This window comes from Penicillium vulpinum (genome assembly GCF_028829585.1).
Source record: "Penicillium vulpinum strain IBT 29486 chromosome Unknown utg000003l_segment0_segment0, whole genome shotgun sequence".
Classification (NCBI taxonomy): domain Eukaryota; kingdom Fungi; phylum Ascomycota; class Eurotiomycetes; order Eurotiales; family Aspergillaceae; genus Penicillium; species Penicillium vulpinum.
Window position 1 is genome coordinate 2,134,250 of NW_026643243.1, and position 15,845 is coordinate 2,150,094.

Sequence of the window (15,845 nt, forward strand, 5' to 3'; positions counted from 1 at the left end):
TACCCATCAACCTTCCAACGTGTATTATTCCATTTTTCTTTTCTTTTAGAGATACACTGGCATGCAATTTCCATGTTCAAGTCCATATTTCACGCCATCCCTAACTACCAATGCCATGGTTAGTCTTAGCACATCCTAGCAAAACAGAACAATAAGACTATTAATTATCTAGATGTCAATTTAGAACGAAATATCTTCAGGCATTGGATCTTTCTCCGTGCTCGCCTTTCAATCCAATGAAGGCACTTCGGAATCCTCGATAATATCCGCCGCGATCTTCTCGGCAAGCATATCTGTAACGCAGTAAGGTAAGCACTTGGTAAACCAGAGCAACAACCGAGGGAAACCTACAAACCGTCGACTGGGGATGACCAGGAGGAAGGAAAGGAAATGCACTAGCATCAACTACGCGCAGTCCATCAACTCCAAAAACCCGGGCCTGGGAGTCGACAACAGCCATATCATCATCAGAAGTTCCCATCTTGCAAGTACAACCCGGATGCCATATGGTCATCAGATTATCCTTGATAAACTCGAGGATCTGGTCATCAGACTGGACCTGCGGCCCGGGTTTGTACTCCTCGCCGATGACTATGGGCTCCATAGCTTTACTCTGGAAGGCCTGGCGTATTCGCTTGAATATGGCAACAGCAACTTCTTGATCAGCCTTATCATCAAGCCAATTGGGATTTATCACTGGCAGATCTGAAGCATCTCCAGACTGCAAAGTGACATTTCCTCGGGATATGGGTGTTATCAAAACACCGAGCATTGAAGCATACTGGTATCCATCTTTTGGCTGACTTGGGAGGAGATTTGACATGTTGCCAATATACCCCGCGCCAGACATGTACTATAAATCTGCATGTTAGCAGCTTTTCCCCTTGTCTGAGAGAATATTTTCTTCTTACTTCTGCTTCTGGCCAGTCGGATGGAAAGAAGGCCAATTTACTCCGCGTGCTCCGAGAGAACGCTGAGCGCAAAAACCGAGGAATCTTCTCCCAAGCCAGAAAATCCGCGACTGGACTTGTCAAGAACCCACTTTTGTGGACTAATCCTTCGTTGATTTGGTCAGCCGCGAATGTTGCGTTAGTAGCAAATTCAGTGAGTGTCGTTACGCGCACTCGGTACGAAGGAGCAAAGAATGGGTGATCCCACATGTTCTGACCGACCCCCGATCGATTGGCTATAATATCGATTCCATGCTTCTTGAGTTGGTCGGGGGGTCCAATGCCAGACAGCATAAGGAGCTGGGGGGATTGAAAGGCACCAGCGGAGATGATAACCTCTTCCGATGCCGAAAGCGTGATGGTGTTATTGCCCAGCCAGTCTTTCACTTGCACTCCTGTTGCTTTGTTATTTCCATCAAATATCACTTTCTTGGCAAGGGTATTCGTATATGTCGTTAATGAATCGGGTCTGATCTTGGATAGGAAAGAATTCTCAGAGCTACTTCGCAGCTCAGAGGCTGGGTCAATTGTGGATGTGCAATACTGGGCTCCCATTATATTACCCAGGTTAAATTCCTGTACTTCAGGAATGCCGATAGATTCCATGCCGAGGCTCATCCATGAGGAAAAAGGCTGGGCGTAGTTAGTATACGACACCTGCAATGGGCCACCATCTGAGTCGTAGGCATTGGCATCATAGTCCGCGGAGGCATTTGGAGCTCTATATTCCATGTTTGGAGGCGTGAAATCGACGCTCTTTTTGTAGAATGGAAGCACTTCATCGAATCTGTAACTGCTGTCGTTGACTACAGTTGCCCATAGTTCCATAGACTCGCGTGTCGGACTGCACAATCCCGGTCAGTAAAGCCGCAAGCATTCTGTTTCCATATACCTTTACCGTTGATAGACCATAAAATTCAACGCTGAGCTGCAGAGAAATCAGTTTTGATCTGATATGCCAGATTTGGAAAGAGATACATACGATCCCCCAAGACATTTTCCTCGCGCGAAATGAATCGCCCGATTATTGGCACCCGGTTGATCTCTTGTCACAAATCCCCAATCTATCGGTGAGCTAGAAGTAGGCTCTGATCCCGCCGTCAACCCATCAGCTGCAGGAAACTCTGCCACGGACTGAAGCTCGTAGTACCCCCCGGCTTCGACCAAGGCAACGTCAAAGCCATGCTCTGCTAGTCGCGTTGCGATCACGCTTCCAGCGGTACCGCCACCAACGACCACATAATCGAACGTTTGGTCGGTGAGGGGGGTTGCTTGTCGCTTCAAAGGGACAGATACCACACTACTAGCCCGGAGTGCGAGGAGTACTAATATGGCCTGGAAAAGCATCTGGAATACTGGTGCAACCGCTGGGGATTTGAGGTAAGATGTGTTACGGCGAAACAGAGTCGATATGTGTCGGAAATATAGCATGTATTACTGAATGAAAACAAGGAAACCCGAGAATGTTAGTATGTGACCACCTGGCATACCATGCAAAAGTGTATTTACAATTAGATAACTCGCAGTCAAACATTACAACTGTTGTACTAAAGTAGGCTCTTCGCCGAATATTTTCCAGTGTTGAGATATGCAGTGTGTTCAGGCATCAGTATATTGAATTACCTGGCCCAGTTTACGGCTCAACCCCGGGGTGTGTAACCCTGGAATTCAGCTGAAAACCTTGGAAATAAGCATACAGCGGCCCGCCAGCCCTACCCATGGACCTCGGGATGCTCCAAACAAACTTTATTTCCTCAATTTCAAGCAGATGGATCATTCTGAAACAAAGACTATACTTTAGGAATCGCTGATCGGCCAAGTAATACATCTCGCACCTTCCTTCATATGAGGCCCTAAGTAGCAGCCTCGTTCTTCAAAATCAAGCGCAAAATAACCGAAATTATGATACAGGGGAGTTTTGAACACGAAAATGACAGGTGTATAGGATCACTTAACAATCTGACGAACCTTAATGCCCATTTCTGTTCCAATCGCAAAGTATACGAAACGTCCGTGCGCAACCTAAGTCTAATGGCCCCAACCCCTGATTATACGACTTTGTATCACTTAAATTGGCGTAGAATCCTGGGAGTCGACTGATATCATTTTCCCCCTTCGCGCTTGTCAAGTGTGCGCTGAATATTGGAGGCCAGACTTAACTCTGCTAGACGTAGACGTCTTGACATAAAGAGTATTACAAGGCGGGAGAAAATATATCTCTCATGGGAAACCGGTTGCACAACCCGCTGCCTGCCTCGCTAGCTAGTATTATCCCCCGTGATATTCAACATGGTTGACTCCGAGCTGACCATGTTGCACAGGCGAGTGCAAAAAGGTCGCTGCGATTCTCGAATCATTCATCAACCCGAAACTCAAGATCGATGGAGAAATCCCACGTAAGATTTTTGTGGGAGCCAAGGTCAGAGAAAAGAATTCTACCATGAAGCGACCAAGCGGTTGTAACTTACTCTATGTCAGGGAATCGCCGTATTCACAGCCCTGAGAGTTGGATTCCTGGGCTCTATCCGCTTTGGCTCGGGCCTGATTGTTGCCCGCCTCCCGGATGGCAGCTGGTCCGCCCCGTCAGCCATGGCAATGGGTGGCTTGGGCGCTGGTGGTCAATTTGGCGCAGAATTGACGGATTTCGTGTTCGTCCTCACTACCGATGCAGCAGTGAAAACATTCATGCAGTCGGGAAACTTGACTCTTGGTGGAAATATATCCATGGCTGTCGGACCCATTGGTCGGAGTGCCGAGGCTGGGGGAGTTGTGGGAACCAAGGGTGCGACTGGAGTATTCGCCTACTCCAAGACCCGTGGATTGTACGGCGGTCTTACTGTTGAAGGTGGTGTTCTTGCAGAGCGTGCGGATGCAAACAAAAAGCTATATGGGCGGAAAATTCGAGCAAGCGAGCTGCTGAGCGGCTCGGTTCCACCACCGCCTGAAGCAGAAGTCCTGATCGATGTTTTGAATGGGGACTTTTTCCGTATGGAAGGAACTGCGGAACCAACCTCGGAAGGCCCTGAGAACTTGCACGACCAACACCGCAGTGCTTCTGCACACATCCCTGATGGGCAATCACAGGGAATTTCGGCGCCTGCCGCTGATCAGTTAGCAGTTGCCGGGCCAAGCGCAGAGCATACGCCTGGAACTACGGGGTCACTCGCCAGAGATTCCCACACTGTATCCCATGAGCGAGATGCCCAAGAGATAGCGCCTACTTCCGAAACTAAGCCAACTATTATGCAAGGCACCGAGGAAGCAACTAGAGATACTGAATTATTCAGCACCACTACCCGCGATGCACATACCTCAAACGTGCAAGAGCCCATATCTACTGCTGAACAAGCTTCGGCTGTGGATACGAGCACACAATCGGTACCTAAAGGCAAAGAACCAGCAGCTTGAGACACGCACGATACCTCTCGTGAGTCAGGTACCCTGGGGCCTATCCCCCCTATTGAGCGACTATCTGATAGAATATAGGCTTCTCCAAATATGACTCGCTGAGCACTCAGATCCTTTTTAGAATACTGTTGCATTGGCTTCCATTGACAATAGATAGACATCGAAAATGAGATGACTAACTATTATCGGGCATAGACCATTCCTTCTTGTTAAGCTTCCATCCACCCACCAAGAGGCCTCTTGATCTCCAGACCAACTGCCGTTTCTGGCTCCAATGTGAATAGTTGGGAACTTATCCACATAGTCTGCCAGGCGATGGGCTAGTGTGAGTACATCATGCCAGTAAGCTTGAGCGCACACAGGTTGCGGAACTCATGAAAGTGTCTTATCCCGTTGATCGGCACATAGTCCCAATATTCTTCCTTCCTCCATTGCTCAGCCATGCCACTCCACAATCTCTTCTCTGGGGTCTGTCTGCCTGGTTATTCCTTCATTGTTTGCGTGGCCATTCTGTTCTGCAGGAAAGTCAAAATTCACGGTCTGAGGAGGAGAAAAAACAGCTAGGATGCTTCGTACGCTTGACATTGAATTGGTATTCAGTCGAGGGATTCTTCTCCTCGCTGAGCTCAGTATTGGCGGTGATGCGTCTATATTAGACAGCAGTATGCAAGCGCCTCATTTCCAAGCGAAGGAAGTCAAGGAGAACCTTTTTAAGCATCTCATTCCCCGGCCAAGTGGGGTCAATTTCAAAACTTTTAGTCCATTCCACTGCCGGGCTGCCACTAGCACTGACAGCAACAAAGAACTGGTGGAGTTCGATGTTGAATGAGAATGGGGCGATTCCAGGAAGCTCGACCAGTTGTTTCAAGACGAAATACCAATCGATGATAAGATACAACGGATGCATCGGCGGTGTGTACACACAGTCAATCCACTGAATGTACCTGGGATGATCGCGATGAAGCTCGGTGTCGGTGAAGTAGTCCTTCAAAATTTTGAAGGCAATCCGAGGGGTGTCAACAGACGCGAGGAGTGAGTGCAGCTTTAGGTCGATTCTGGGACGGATAATTGTAAGAAGATCAAGCAAAATGGAGTGACTGGCGGCTTCTTTGTCAGTTGGGCAGATTATCGGTCCATCAATGAGAATCGACCAGTAATTCGTGTCCTGTGTGTCAAGGGCCTGCTTGAGGCATCGAGACCACTCAAGGAAGCCGCCTTTCAGTTCTAGCTTCGGAATCAAATCAAGCACTCCGATGAGTGGGAGCCTGGTGGATACGTTGAGAGACATGACTGGAGAGGTCAAGGGTGAAGCACGTGTGTAAAAATACGCCCACTGGCTTGGTGGGAGACAAGTGAGGAGAGGAATGTCAAATGTGAAGATGATATGAGAGTCAAGTGATGTCTAGCAAGGAAATAGGAGATGAAAAAAATCAACGACGAGGTAGGGTGAAGATGAGAAGAGAGTGCGTAGTGCAAGATCAGTTGGAATATCTTCCATTTCAGGCCTGGTTAAATCTGCACATTCGAAATGTCTTCACTCTCCACCCTAAACTACTGATAAAATGTCTCCCAACTAATCGTTTAACCTTAGAATCCATCAAAACAGCTCGCCATCTTTACTCTATACGCCCGTGGGATAAGCCCTTCCCTGATATGTTGAACGTACCACGTACCTCTCTAACAGTTGAATCGCAAGGTTATTCTGCTGGAGGATTTATAGGAGTGGTAGTGAACTAGAAGAGATAGTCTATATCAGGGAAGATAGACTCAAGTTAGTTTTGAGGAAGTACCTTATGCATTTCCTTTATGCCTATACAATAACCGAGGGCTATGGTAGCCAGCGAGGCTCAGATGGGAATCTCAAAGCCAATTCTTTCTTTTATTCATTACTATCATTCTAGACACGTGCTGACTTGACCCCAAGCCTGTCATTCACATTCCCTTTTATCGAGCGTACGATGTCACATGGGCCCGCATTTCCCTCAAAAGGGTCCCGTTGGGTACTGTCAGGCGAAGAAGATTCACATTTACGGCACACTGCCCGCTGAAGGGAGCTCCTATTCTTGTGCTCATTGGGCGGCAGGGTCCTAGGCACAATGGTATGTCCTTTATCCTAATTTGTCAGAAATAATAGTATCTTAGAGCTGACATCCCATATAAGATCCTTGGAATATCTCAACAATACGACAAGACTTCAGCACAGTTGATCCGCCATCATACCATTTGCCATGGCATCTCTGTTATCCTCAAAATGTATCGTGGAGAATTTCAATGTTCTATTTGAAAGTTCTGAGGATGATTTCAGCACTATCGATAATTCGATGCGGGAGCAGAGAATTGGGAGTTAGAAACCTGGAAACGAAGGATTATTTGGGATTTGGCAATTTCAAAGAAGTGGTGGAGGAGCCGTAAGGGAATTCCGAGTATGCAGCTGTACCCGGTTATTGGTGGTAGCACTTAATCTGCTTGAATATTCCTCGCCATTACTCAGGAAGGTACTTGAACGCCAGTAATACGTGCCCCTGGAGAAGAAATTCTCGCTGAGATCTGTCAATTTCCGGCAAAGCTCGGCGTCTATATTCCATAAGATAAGTGTGGTAGATCGTTCGTCCACCTTCTACTCCGTAGTTCTATTCTCATTATTCATTCCTCTTCCCTCCCTACATTTTCTGATGCAGGCTGATTCGCGCTTTGCGCAAGCTTGCCGTAATCATCTGGACAGTACTTACTGCAAAGCTCCTTCATATCCTCGTACACCCTATACATACATAAGATAATTAGCTTTCTTAATACAAGAAAAGACCTGATTATAGTAAAACATACACCTCCCGTTGATTGCATCCAGGGATCAGAATGGCTGTTCCAATATTAAAACGAAGAGAATAGAGAAGATTTCTGCCATCCCAATCATCCACTTTACAGGCCACATCAGCTCAAATTATGACAACCACTAGCCCGGGTTATCCGAGGGGGAAGGTGGTCAACATACCTGGTTCCGAGACGGTGAAATGGCGCTTGTAGCTATGTACGTATACCTTGCTACTCAGGCGATGCCGCGGAGCTCTCCAATCCCCGACGTCGTACTCATTGTGGCCATAAAATGACCCAGCATCAAACACAAATGGCTCCCCAGTCTCCATGTCGGTCGCTGTATTCATATCCCAGCAGTCCCCGTGGAGAAGACACGGCTTGATACTACGGCCCTCACTCTGCAAGGGGTTTAAGAGCCGCGGAATGACCTTGTTGAGCGTCAAATCGGACAACTGCTCAAATTCAGCCCAGGGACCGTTTTCTCCCAGATCTATGGCGAGCATGTGAGCCAGCTGTTTTCGGTATAGGGTCGCCCAAGACTCTTCCCACACATCCGTGACCTGCGTAACAGTTCCATGACAAGTAGTCGTGTGGAATCCGAAGCGGCCAGTAGGCGAGACGGATTTCTTGTGCAACTCCGCTAGCCGCGAGGTGAACTTGACAGGGTCGGGCGGTTGCTCGCCCACCTCACGGAACTCAGCAAGCATAAAGTATGATTCTTCATTTTTATACTTACCCCAGGCCAAGGGCTTGGGTGCCATTGACGGTAAGGTGTTGTTGATAGCATTCAAGGACTCAAACTCGCCCTCGCACATTATGGGAGCATTAAGGCCCGTCGCGACCTGAGTCCTTCCAAACACGGTCAGAAATTTTCTTTTCCGAGAAGGACATGAGCATTATCAGACCTTGAGGAAGTATTTCGCTGTTGTGCCATTGGGTAGTTCGGCGAGGATCTTGGAGCAGCGACCCCACAATGACATGCCATAGACCAGAGAGGAGATGACTCTCGTGCCGGGAATCGGGAGTTCTAGTTATCTGTTGTCAGTGCCTTTTTGATCGCTAATGAGTCTCCAGAACGCTGTTTTGCCCTACTCTCTAACACCGCTTCATCCAAAGGGAAGTTCCCAAAGGTACTAGGGGGTTTGATGGCCTCCTCTGGCGTGACATCGTTTTGACGATTAACATGTGGATGATCAGTTGACATTTTCTTAGTTGTTAATGACGATTCCGGTTCTTAATAGCATAAACCTGAATATTCAACAGGTTGCTTTAAGGCAATGTGAGCGGGGCTCAAGATAATGAGGGAAGTTTCCCACGTTCGGGTAAGATATCCAGGTGTAGGATTTATCCAGGCCTTGATTTTTCTAGCTGTTTTACACGGGGCATTACTAGCCGTGGTAATATCATGCGGCCAGGGGAAGAGCCAACTGGCATGGGAAACAAGAGGCCCGCTCGGATTCACAACATCGCAAGCGGACAGATGGGTTGAGTCAAGTGGTTGTTGTGGGAAATAATACAGCCATTTTACCACTACAAAGTAGATAGATTATAACAAAAACCAAGGTTCCTGTTCAAGGCCTAGGGGGGCCATCAGTCTGACAGTTGTGATACTATCACGCCGCCTGCAGGTGCTAACTCCTACCATTGGCTCATGAAAGTTGCGGCGGGTAACACCCGACGTGCTTATTGGGCGGGCCGTGAGAGTTCCCGACCCGGGGTTTAATGAGGTGCTGGGAAGTACCTCGGGATTCATGGCAGTGCTGAGGTGATTATCCAGAATGACGGGCTGAGAGAGTTTCAGTAACCTGGTTTTGACTCATGCCCCCATGGAATTTTTACCTGCGGTGGTAAACAGGCAAAGTGAAAAATAATTTGCAATAGTACCTACCTCTGTAAATGTGGAACTTGATGTGACGAGTAACATAGTGCGTTTTCCAATTTTGGGCCTTAAAAGTCCCGAAAAAAACACGTGCTGCCACTCTGGTGCCCGTGGGGTCCGACATTCCCCTCTTTGCCCTAGACACTGGTTCAAATATATCCCGTCTGCTTCTAGTTTAGAAACATCATGGTGAGTCTTGACTCTGGGAATAAATTGTCCAGGAGCCATAATTGGCGAAATATCTTTGTAACAAAAGAGCGTTTCAGTTCAAGAAACTTGCGCTCAGCCGATCGCACCAAGGCCAGGATACCGACCCGTCTGATTTATCAGTGTCGAACTCCGATATTTCTATCAAAGATGAAGGTCATCCAGGGGAGCCTCGAAGGGCTTCAGAACCTATCCGTTTTTCAAGGATTGAACCTTTGTCTGAAGTGGGCTCTTCGGATATCCCTCCAGAATTAGGATCACTGCCAGAATCCTCAACTGCTCGTAGGTACTCATTACTGTCAATAAGGTCTCAATTTTCCCGCAGAGACAGTAACAGGACGTCGCCCTCGGCGGACCCACTCGGGCTGAAGCTTATCTATGAATCTGAAAGACCATATGCGGACTTGATCTTCGTCCATGGGCTTGGTGGATCTTCTCTAAAGACATGGTCACACAATCGAAACATTGAAAAGTTTTGGCCCCCATGGCTAGGTTCAGAGGTTGGATTATCCAATACCAGAATCTTCACGTTTGGATACAACGCGTCCTTGACTCAAAAATCACCTATACTGAGCATACTTGACTTCGCCAAGGACTTACTGTTCCAAATAAAGATGTATCATGATCCTAGAAGCGAAGATAACAAGTTGCTAGGTGAGGTATGATATCTGTCCAAGTATCAAGATCCAAAAAGAAGAAAGGAAGGATCTTTGGCTCAGTGTTAATTTCTCCCAGCGTCCGATGATATTTGTGGTTCATTCCTTAGGAGGGCTTGTCGTCAAAAAGGTGCGAAACACTCATTGGAATACATAGACAGTTTCAGACTGACGACGCGATATATAGGCATATATCATTGGAAAAACAGACGACCAGTATTCCGATATGATATCCCAAACATATGGAATTGTCTTCCTTGGAACGCCACATCGAGGGTCTAATTTGGCCCATATTCTCAACAACGTCCTTCGGACTATACCGATTACTTCAACCAAGATATATGTGAGTGAGCTGGAAAGAGGATCAACTTCATTGGCAGACATCAACGAGCAATTCCGAAATATGTGCGGTGACTTGGAATTGGTTTCTTTCCATGAAACATTAAAAACGACACTAGGTCCAGGAGTGAAGGCAATGGTATGCTTTTACTGAAAGAGATAATCATATTCTACGCTGATCATATACTCTGATCTTTCAGGTTGTTGAAAAGGAATCTGCAGTTCTTGGATATCCTTCAGAGATATCAGCACCGTTGCTTGCGGACCATCACGGGTTGGCGAAGTTCCCTAACCCTGATGACCGAAACTATGGTGATGTCAGGAATGTGCTTAGGAGGTGGGTACATAACATCAAGGAGCTACGTATGATCTCCAAACTCTGCTTTCCACGTATAGAATTGAAAAATCTAAACATTTTTACACAGAATTTTCTGGACGAGAATCACCAAAGCCAACAAACACGCCACCTCTGGCCACTCTTGAACATATCACTGGTATTAAATACACTGGTAATGAGCTTGAAAACTTCCGCGAACGAATCTATCCTGGAACATGTCGCTGGATACTCCAGAAGAAAGAATTCCGGGACTGGCTTAGTGGAAGTGACAGCGGGTTGTCCATTTTCTGGCTAACGGGCCTGCCGGCCACCGGGAAAACGATTCTATCCAGCTTTCTCATTGACTATCTTAGCCGGGAAGACGTGCCCGGAACATGTCATTACCACTTTTTTCAAGTGGACCAGCATGATACTCGCACCATCGCATTCTTCCTTCGTTCACTTGCATTTCAGATTGCCAGTAAATCTCAGATCTTCCACAGTATGCTGATAGATCTACATAAAAAGACTGGGATCTGTTTTGCATCGCAGAAATACAACTTGATCTGGAACAAGGTATTTGAGGGGCTTTTGTTTAGAATCAAGTTAGAAGAACCGCTCTTCTGGGTACTGGATGGACTTGACGAAGCTGAAACCTCCCCAGCACTAATATCGCTAATCACTAAAATCGATACGGTGACACCGATTAAAGTTCTTCTTATAAGCCGACTTACCAAAGACTTCTCGGCCGCTTTAAATGTTATAGACTGTCCAATCTACCGCGAAGAGATGCAACCGTCAGATACAGCAGATGATATCAAGCTATTCGTGGAGACAACTGTCCGCCAGGCGTTGCCAGCCAATCGAGAGCAAGAAACTGTCATTAAAAACGTTCTATCCAAGTCTTCTGGGAGCTTTCTCTGGGTAGAGCTTGTTCTGACTAGGCTTAAGGATAATTGGCACACCAAAGCCGACATCGAGAACGCTCTGACAGGTATACCAGAAGGCATGGAGTTCATGTATGAAAAAATGGCAGATGTCATCGCCGAACAACCCTCTCGGCTCAGAAGAATGGCCACGGAGATTCTGACATGGGCCTCTTGCTCTTTCCGTCCTCTTGACATCGAGGAGCTGTCGGTTGCGTTGAATCCGGAATTTGGTGCCTTCTTGGATCTCAAGACTACCATTAATCAGATCTGCGGGAACTTTGTCATCATTAAAATATCAAAATTAAGCTTGATCCATCAAACAGCACGGGAATTTCTTCTCGACAAGGACCGACATGCTCCAGTCAAAATCGACAGTCGGCTAGGACACAAACACATCGCCATCACCTGCATGAACTTTATGTCTGATAACAAATGGAGGGCCAAACTTGCTACCGCGTGCCAACCAAACCACTCAAACTCCAGAAGTCTGCAGCGGGATGAATTTTTTCGCAAGGAACCCTTCATGCTGTATGCGGTCTCCTACTGGGCTTACCATGTCAGTTGTGCTCCAGTAGACTCGGACGACCTGCTATCCATTATCTGCGATTTCCTGGAACGATTTTCGTTGATCTGGATCAATGCCGCCGCTGTGGCCGGCAAGCTCCAGCTTATAACGCAGTCCGCGCAGTATCTCAAGGCCTATGCGAAGAAGGTAGCACGTTACCGAAATGAATCATCTCCAACAAGCTTCCACTTCAGAGCCTCGCGTGATCTAGATCTACACCAATGGGCCATAGATTTCATTCGTTTAGTGGGCAGATTTGGGGCCTATCTAGACGAAAGCCCGTCTTCAATCTATAAACATGTCATTCCTTTCTGTCCGACAAAGTCGATCATGAGCCAAACATTCAAGCACACTACTGTGAGCACCATTTCTATTCTCGGGGTCTCATTAGAGAACTGGAATGACTGTCTTGCGCGACTTACTATGGGTGGAGACGAAACTGCTTCCAAGATCATCTGTAAAGATAATTACTTCATCACCTTGATTGGCAGCAGCGGCACCCTCGTGGTCTGGGATGCAGAGACCTGCGGAGAGGCTCGGCGCCTACATCATGGAGAGTGGGTGACTAGTATCAAAGCCAGCAAGATCAAAAGTCTCGTCGCATCAGCAGGCATTCGCACTATCCGGGTTTGGGATATCACCACGGGACAAGAGGTTCATCGCATCGCCAAATCCAGCCAAGGTCGGTTGATGGCTTTCGAGTTCACATCCAATGACACAAAACTGCGAGTCGCCTATGATGATTTTACAATACGGTGCATCGAGCTGCGAACAGAGAAAGAGGAGTGGTGCTTTTATGCCCATGATGATTCGTCCGAAGCGGAATATAGTTGTCCACGACTTATGGTGTTCAGCCAAGATGGCAGAAGAATTGCTATTGCTCAGAGCGGTCGGCCTGTGTTTGTATGGAGGATCAGTCGCTATCGACAGCCCCCACAGCGCTGTATCCGAAGCGAGGATATCTGGAAGAAGGACGAAGATGCCTGGATTTCACCTGAAGTGGTGCTTTGGCAGCCAGAGTCATCAAATGTCCTGATCTTGTACCATGATGCAACGCTGGTTAACTGGAATATTGACGATGATACTCAGACACAGCATTCACACATTGCAGCTCGGGAGATGGCGGTAAGCAATGACGGTAATCTTCTCTTGACTAGTGATAATAATGGCACATTGAGTGTCTGGTCGACTGGGCAGTTTCGCCTAATCTATCAAGTGAAGTATGACGACTTCGTGAGGGACCTTGCCTGGGCTCCTGATGCTCAGAGATTCTACGACATCCGGGGAACATTGTGTAATGTCTGGGAGCCTGATGTACTGATACGCTCTGATGATGCGAGTCGGGAAGATCAGAGTACACACGATACCTTGTATTCCGACCCTGTTATTTTACCCGACAACAACACCCGAGTCCAGGTCACAGCTCTGGGGTGTGGGGAGCGTGCTAAATACTACTGCACAGGAAAGGAAGATGGAAGCGTGGTTATTTTCGAGCTCGAAACAGCGCAGAGGCTTCGAAAACTATATGGGCACTCTACCAGTGTTTCCGTTATCGAAATTGCCTGGTCTTCGTCATTAAAGTACATTGCTTCTGTCGATGATTGTGGTCGGGTCATAGCCAAAAGGCTCGAAAAACCAACACCGCGAGCACCGAAGAAATGGGCTGTGTATCCATTGTTCGATCAAAGATTCGGATCCACGGTGACACAGTTACTGTTCAGTCACTCGGAAGAATACCTCCTTATATCCAGCGGAAACATATTCCGGGTCTGGAGTACCAAAACAAAGCAAAAGCTCTTCCAGGTGGAGCACCGTGATGCAGACTACACGAGATGGATGCAACACCCACAAAATCCGGCTCTGCTGATCTGCATCCAGGGTACGAGGCAATCCATATGCAGCTGGAGCACCCTTGACGTTATCAAACAGCCACTTGACAAGTCAGACCTTGCAATACATCTTGAGCCAGCAGAGACTACTGCAGACACAGATTCAGTTGGTGATGACTCATTTATAGATCAGCAGGATGATCTGGATCTGAATGATTTGAAGGTATCTCGATCATTTTCTTCAGAGACACTTGGGCGGGTCTTTCAAAGTAAAGACCGCTACATCATTCTGGAGTACATCCCTAGTCGTGGTTTCGTCAGCGAGGGAAGCTCTCAGACAGCGTCTCGCAGATTAGAAATGGTTGATCTCCGCGAAGGATCTACTTCACTCGGACTACGAAGGAGAATCTTGTTCGAATTGTCTGAAACTGTGAATCGACTGGTCGGGATCTTCCAAGGGCGCCTGGTCTTTCTCGATCATCAGTACTGGTTATGTACATGGGATATAGAGGGAGATGAAAGAGCTTGTCGAAGACATTTCTTCTTGCCAAAGGACTGGTTATCTCCAGATGCCTTGAGTCTCGTCATGCTGGATCAATTTGGGACACTTCTATGTCCTAGGAACGGGGACGTCGTGATTGTTCGATCAGGGTTCAAGTTGTGATACCGAAGTTAGCGGCTTTCAGCTGAGATATACGTTGGGATTCTCATTAAGGATGCAAGATGATATAGTTATTCAATATTCCACTTCGAAGCCTCGATCATAGTTTACTTTCTCAGTAAAGCAATATCCATGTATTGATTGTATCGGGAATGGTCAATGGAGGATACACAGCCGGATACAGGGAGTTTTACCTTCTAAGAACTGAGGGACTAAGACTCACAGAAAAGTGCATGCATCCCTTAGTAATTCTGACTGTTTTTATTCCTCGTTTTTGCTATACCCTCGCTATTAGAGCTATAACGGTCTCCGCGGCTCCTCGTTTCTTACTAGAAGTTAGCTTTAGATTTCTAACGTAGACAGGGTTCTTATGTAAATAAGGTGCTAGCGCTAACTGATCTACTCCTAGATAGTGTGTGGATGAGTTCACCAAACTCAGGTAAGTCTTGTAAAAATATCAAAAAAATTTCTTTGTTCAAAGCACAAGGACTACGGAGCTCATGAAGAAAGAGTACCATAAGCGGGGGCTCCTTGAAATATGAACAACTATTCAAGTATCTGGATAATTTGCCGTGCATCCCTGGCACAGACAATGTCCAAGCTTGATGATGCTCCAAGAAAAATTCATCCCTTCATTCTCCTTGATCCAAATGCAATTAAACATCGTTGGAGGTTGGCCTGCTAAAGCTCAGCTAAAGCACAACACCATTTGCCATATATGGCAAGCAACGGCAGGTATAAATTCATTTCAATTTGCGCAGTATAGGGCGTTTACGCTTTAGGCCAGCTTTGGACAAGGCTAAGACTTCATGTTGAATCTTATTGCGGGTGTCATCGGTGAGACGTGCCATGGCTCACTGGTGAACGGCATGGTCTCTCAGAGCGCAGGCCAGATCTGTGTTCACCAGTATCTTCATAGCTTGCTTAAGCTGCAACTTTCTCATTATGTCTGGGTCAGCTTTTCTTTTGCCCATGATTGCTGGGTTTGAAATTATGGATTGCGTACCAAAAGTGAAACGTAAGTCAGAGGAATGTGAGTGGGTGGAGGCTGTGCGCTAGTTATAGGAAGAAGGATTGTTTGGCTGAGAGCCAGGTTTAAATAGTTGAAGGGCAGAGTAAGGAAAAAATGAGAGTTGGATTGGTGATCTTTTTACTCGTTTGATGTTGTATAAACAGGAGATAGTCAAGTCACTCAATAAATAGCAAATGTTGTCAGTGGGCTTAGAGCCCGTGAAGCTCATAAAAATGAATAGCAAATAGTTTGGTCATCTGAAGACCTTTGTAGGATGGTTAAT

General features: G+C 46.9%; 5 protein-coding genes across 5 annotated transcripts; 2 read left to right on the top strand and 3 right to left on the bottom strand.

Moving 5' to 3' along the window:
* Window positions 1-228: 228 nt before the first annotated feature.
* Window positions 229-2,297, bottom strand: N7479_005921 (GMC family oxidoreductase; the record flags this gene model as incomplete). The annotated part of the gene is made up of 5 exons (XM_057253617.1): window positions 229-293; window positions 352-853; window positions 912-1,794; window positions 1,849-1,878; window positions 1,933-2,297. 5 exons carry the CDS (start codon window positions 2,295-2,297, stop codon window positions 229-231), a joined length of 1,845 nt encoding a protein of 614 aa, XP_057107479.1.
* Window positions 2,298-3,172: 875 nt separating this feature from the next.
* Window positions 3,173-4,358, top strand: N7479_005922 (lipid-binding SYLF domain-containing protein; the record flags this gene model as incomplete). The annotated part of the gene is made up of 3 exons (XM_057253618.1): window positions 3,173-3,215; window positions 3,272-3,369; window positions 3,429-4,358. 3 exons carry the CDS (start codon window positions 3,173-3,175, stop codon window positions 4,356-4,358), a joined length of 1,071 nt encoding a protein of 356 aa, XP_057107480.1.
* Window positions 4,359-5,010: 652 nt separating this feature from the next.
* N7479_005923 (uncharacterized protein) lies at window positions 5,011-5,646 on the bottom strand (the record flags this gene model as incomplete). Its single annotated transcript, XM_057253619.1, has 1 exon — window positions 5,011-5,646. One exon carries the CDS (start codon window positions 5,644-5,646, stop codon window positions 5,011-5,013), a length of 636 nt encoding a protein of 211 aa, XP_057107481.1.
* Window positions 5,647-7,001: 1,355 nt separating this feature from the next.
* Window positions 7,002-8,373, bottom strand: N7479_005924 (uncharacterized protein; the record flags this gene model as incomplete). Its single annotated transcript, XM_057253620.1, has 5 exons — window positions 7,002-7,116; window positions 7,182-7,272; window positions 7,348-8,011; window positions 8,075-8,196; window positions 8,262-8,373. The coding sequence occupies 5 exons, from the start codon at window positions 8,371-8,373 to the stop codon at window positions 7,002-7,004; spliced, it is 1,104 nt and encodes a 367-aa protein (XP_057107482.1).
* A 1,032-nt stretch (window positions 8,374-9,405) lies between these two features.
* On the top strand, window positions 9,406-14,553 carry N7479_005925 (NACHT and WD domain protein; the record flags this gene model as incomplete). The annotated part of the gene is made up of 6 exons (XM_057253621.1): window positions 9,406-9,479; window positions 9,593-9,914; window positions 9,940-10,041; window positions 10,099-10,389; window positions 10,451-10,613; window positions 10,676-14,553. The coding sequence occupies 6 exons, from the start codon at window positions 9,406-9,408 to the stop codon at window positions 14,551-14,553; spliced, it is 4,830 nt and encodes a 1,609-aa protein (XP_057107483.1).
* Window positions 14,554-15,845: the final 1,292 nt, after the last annotated feature.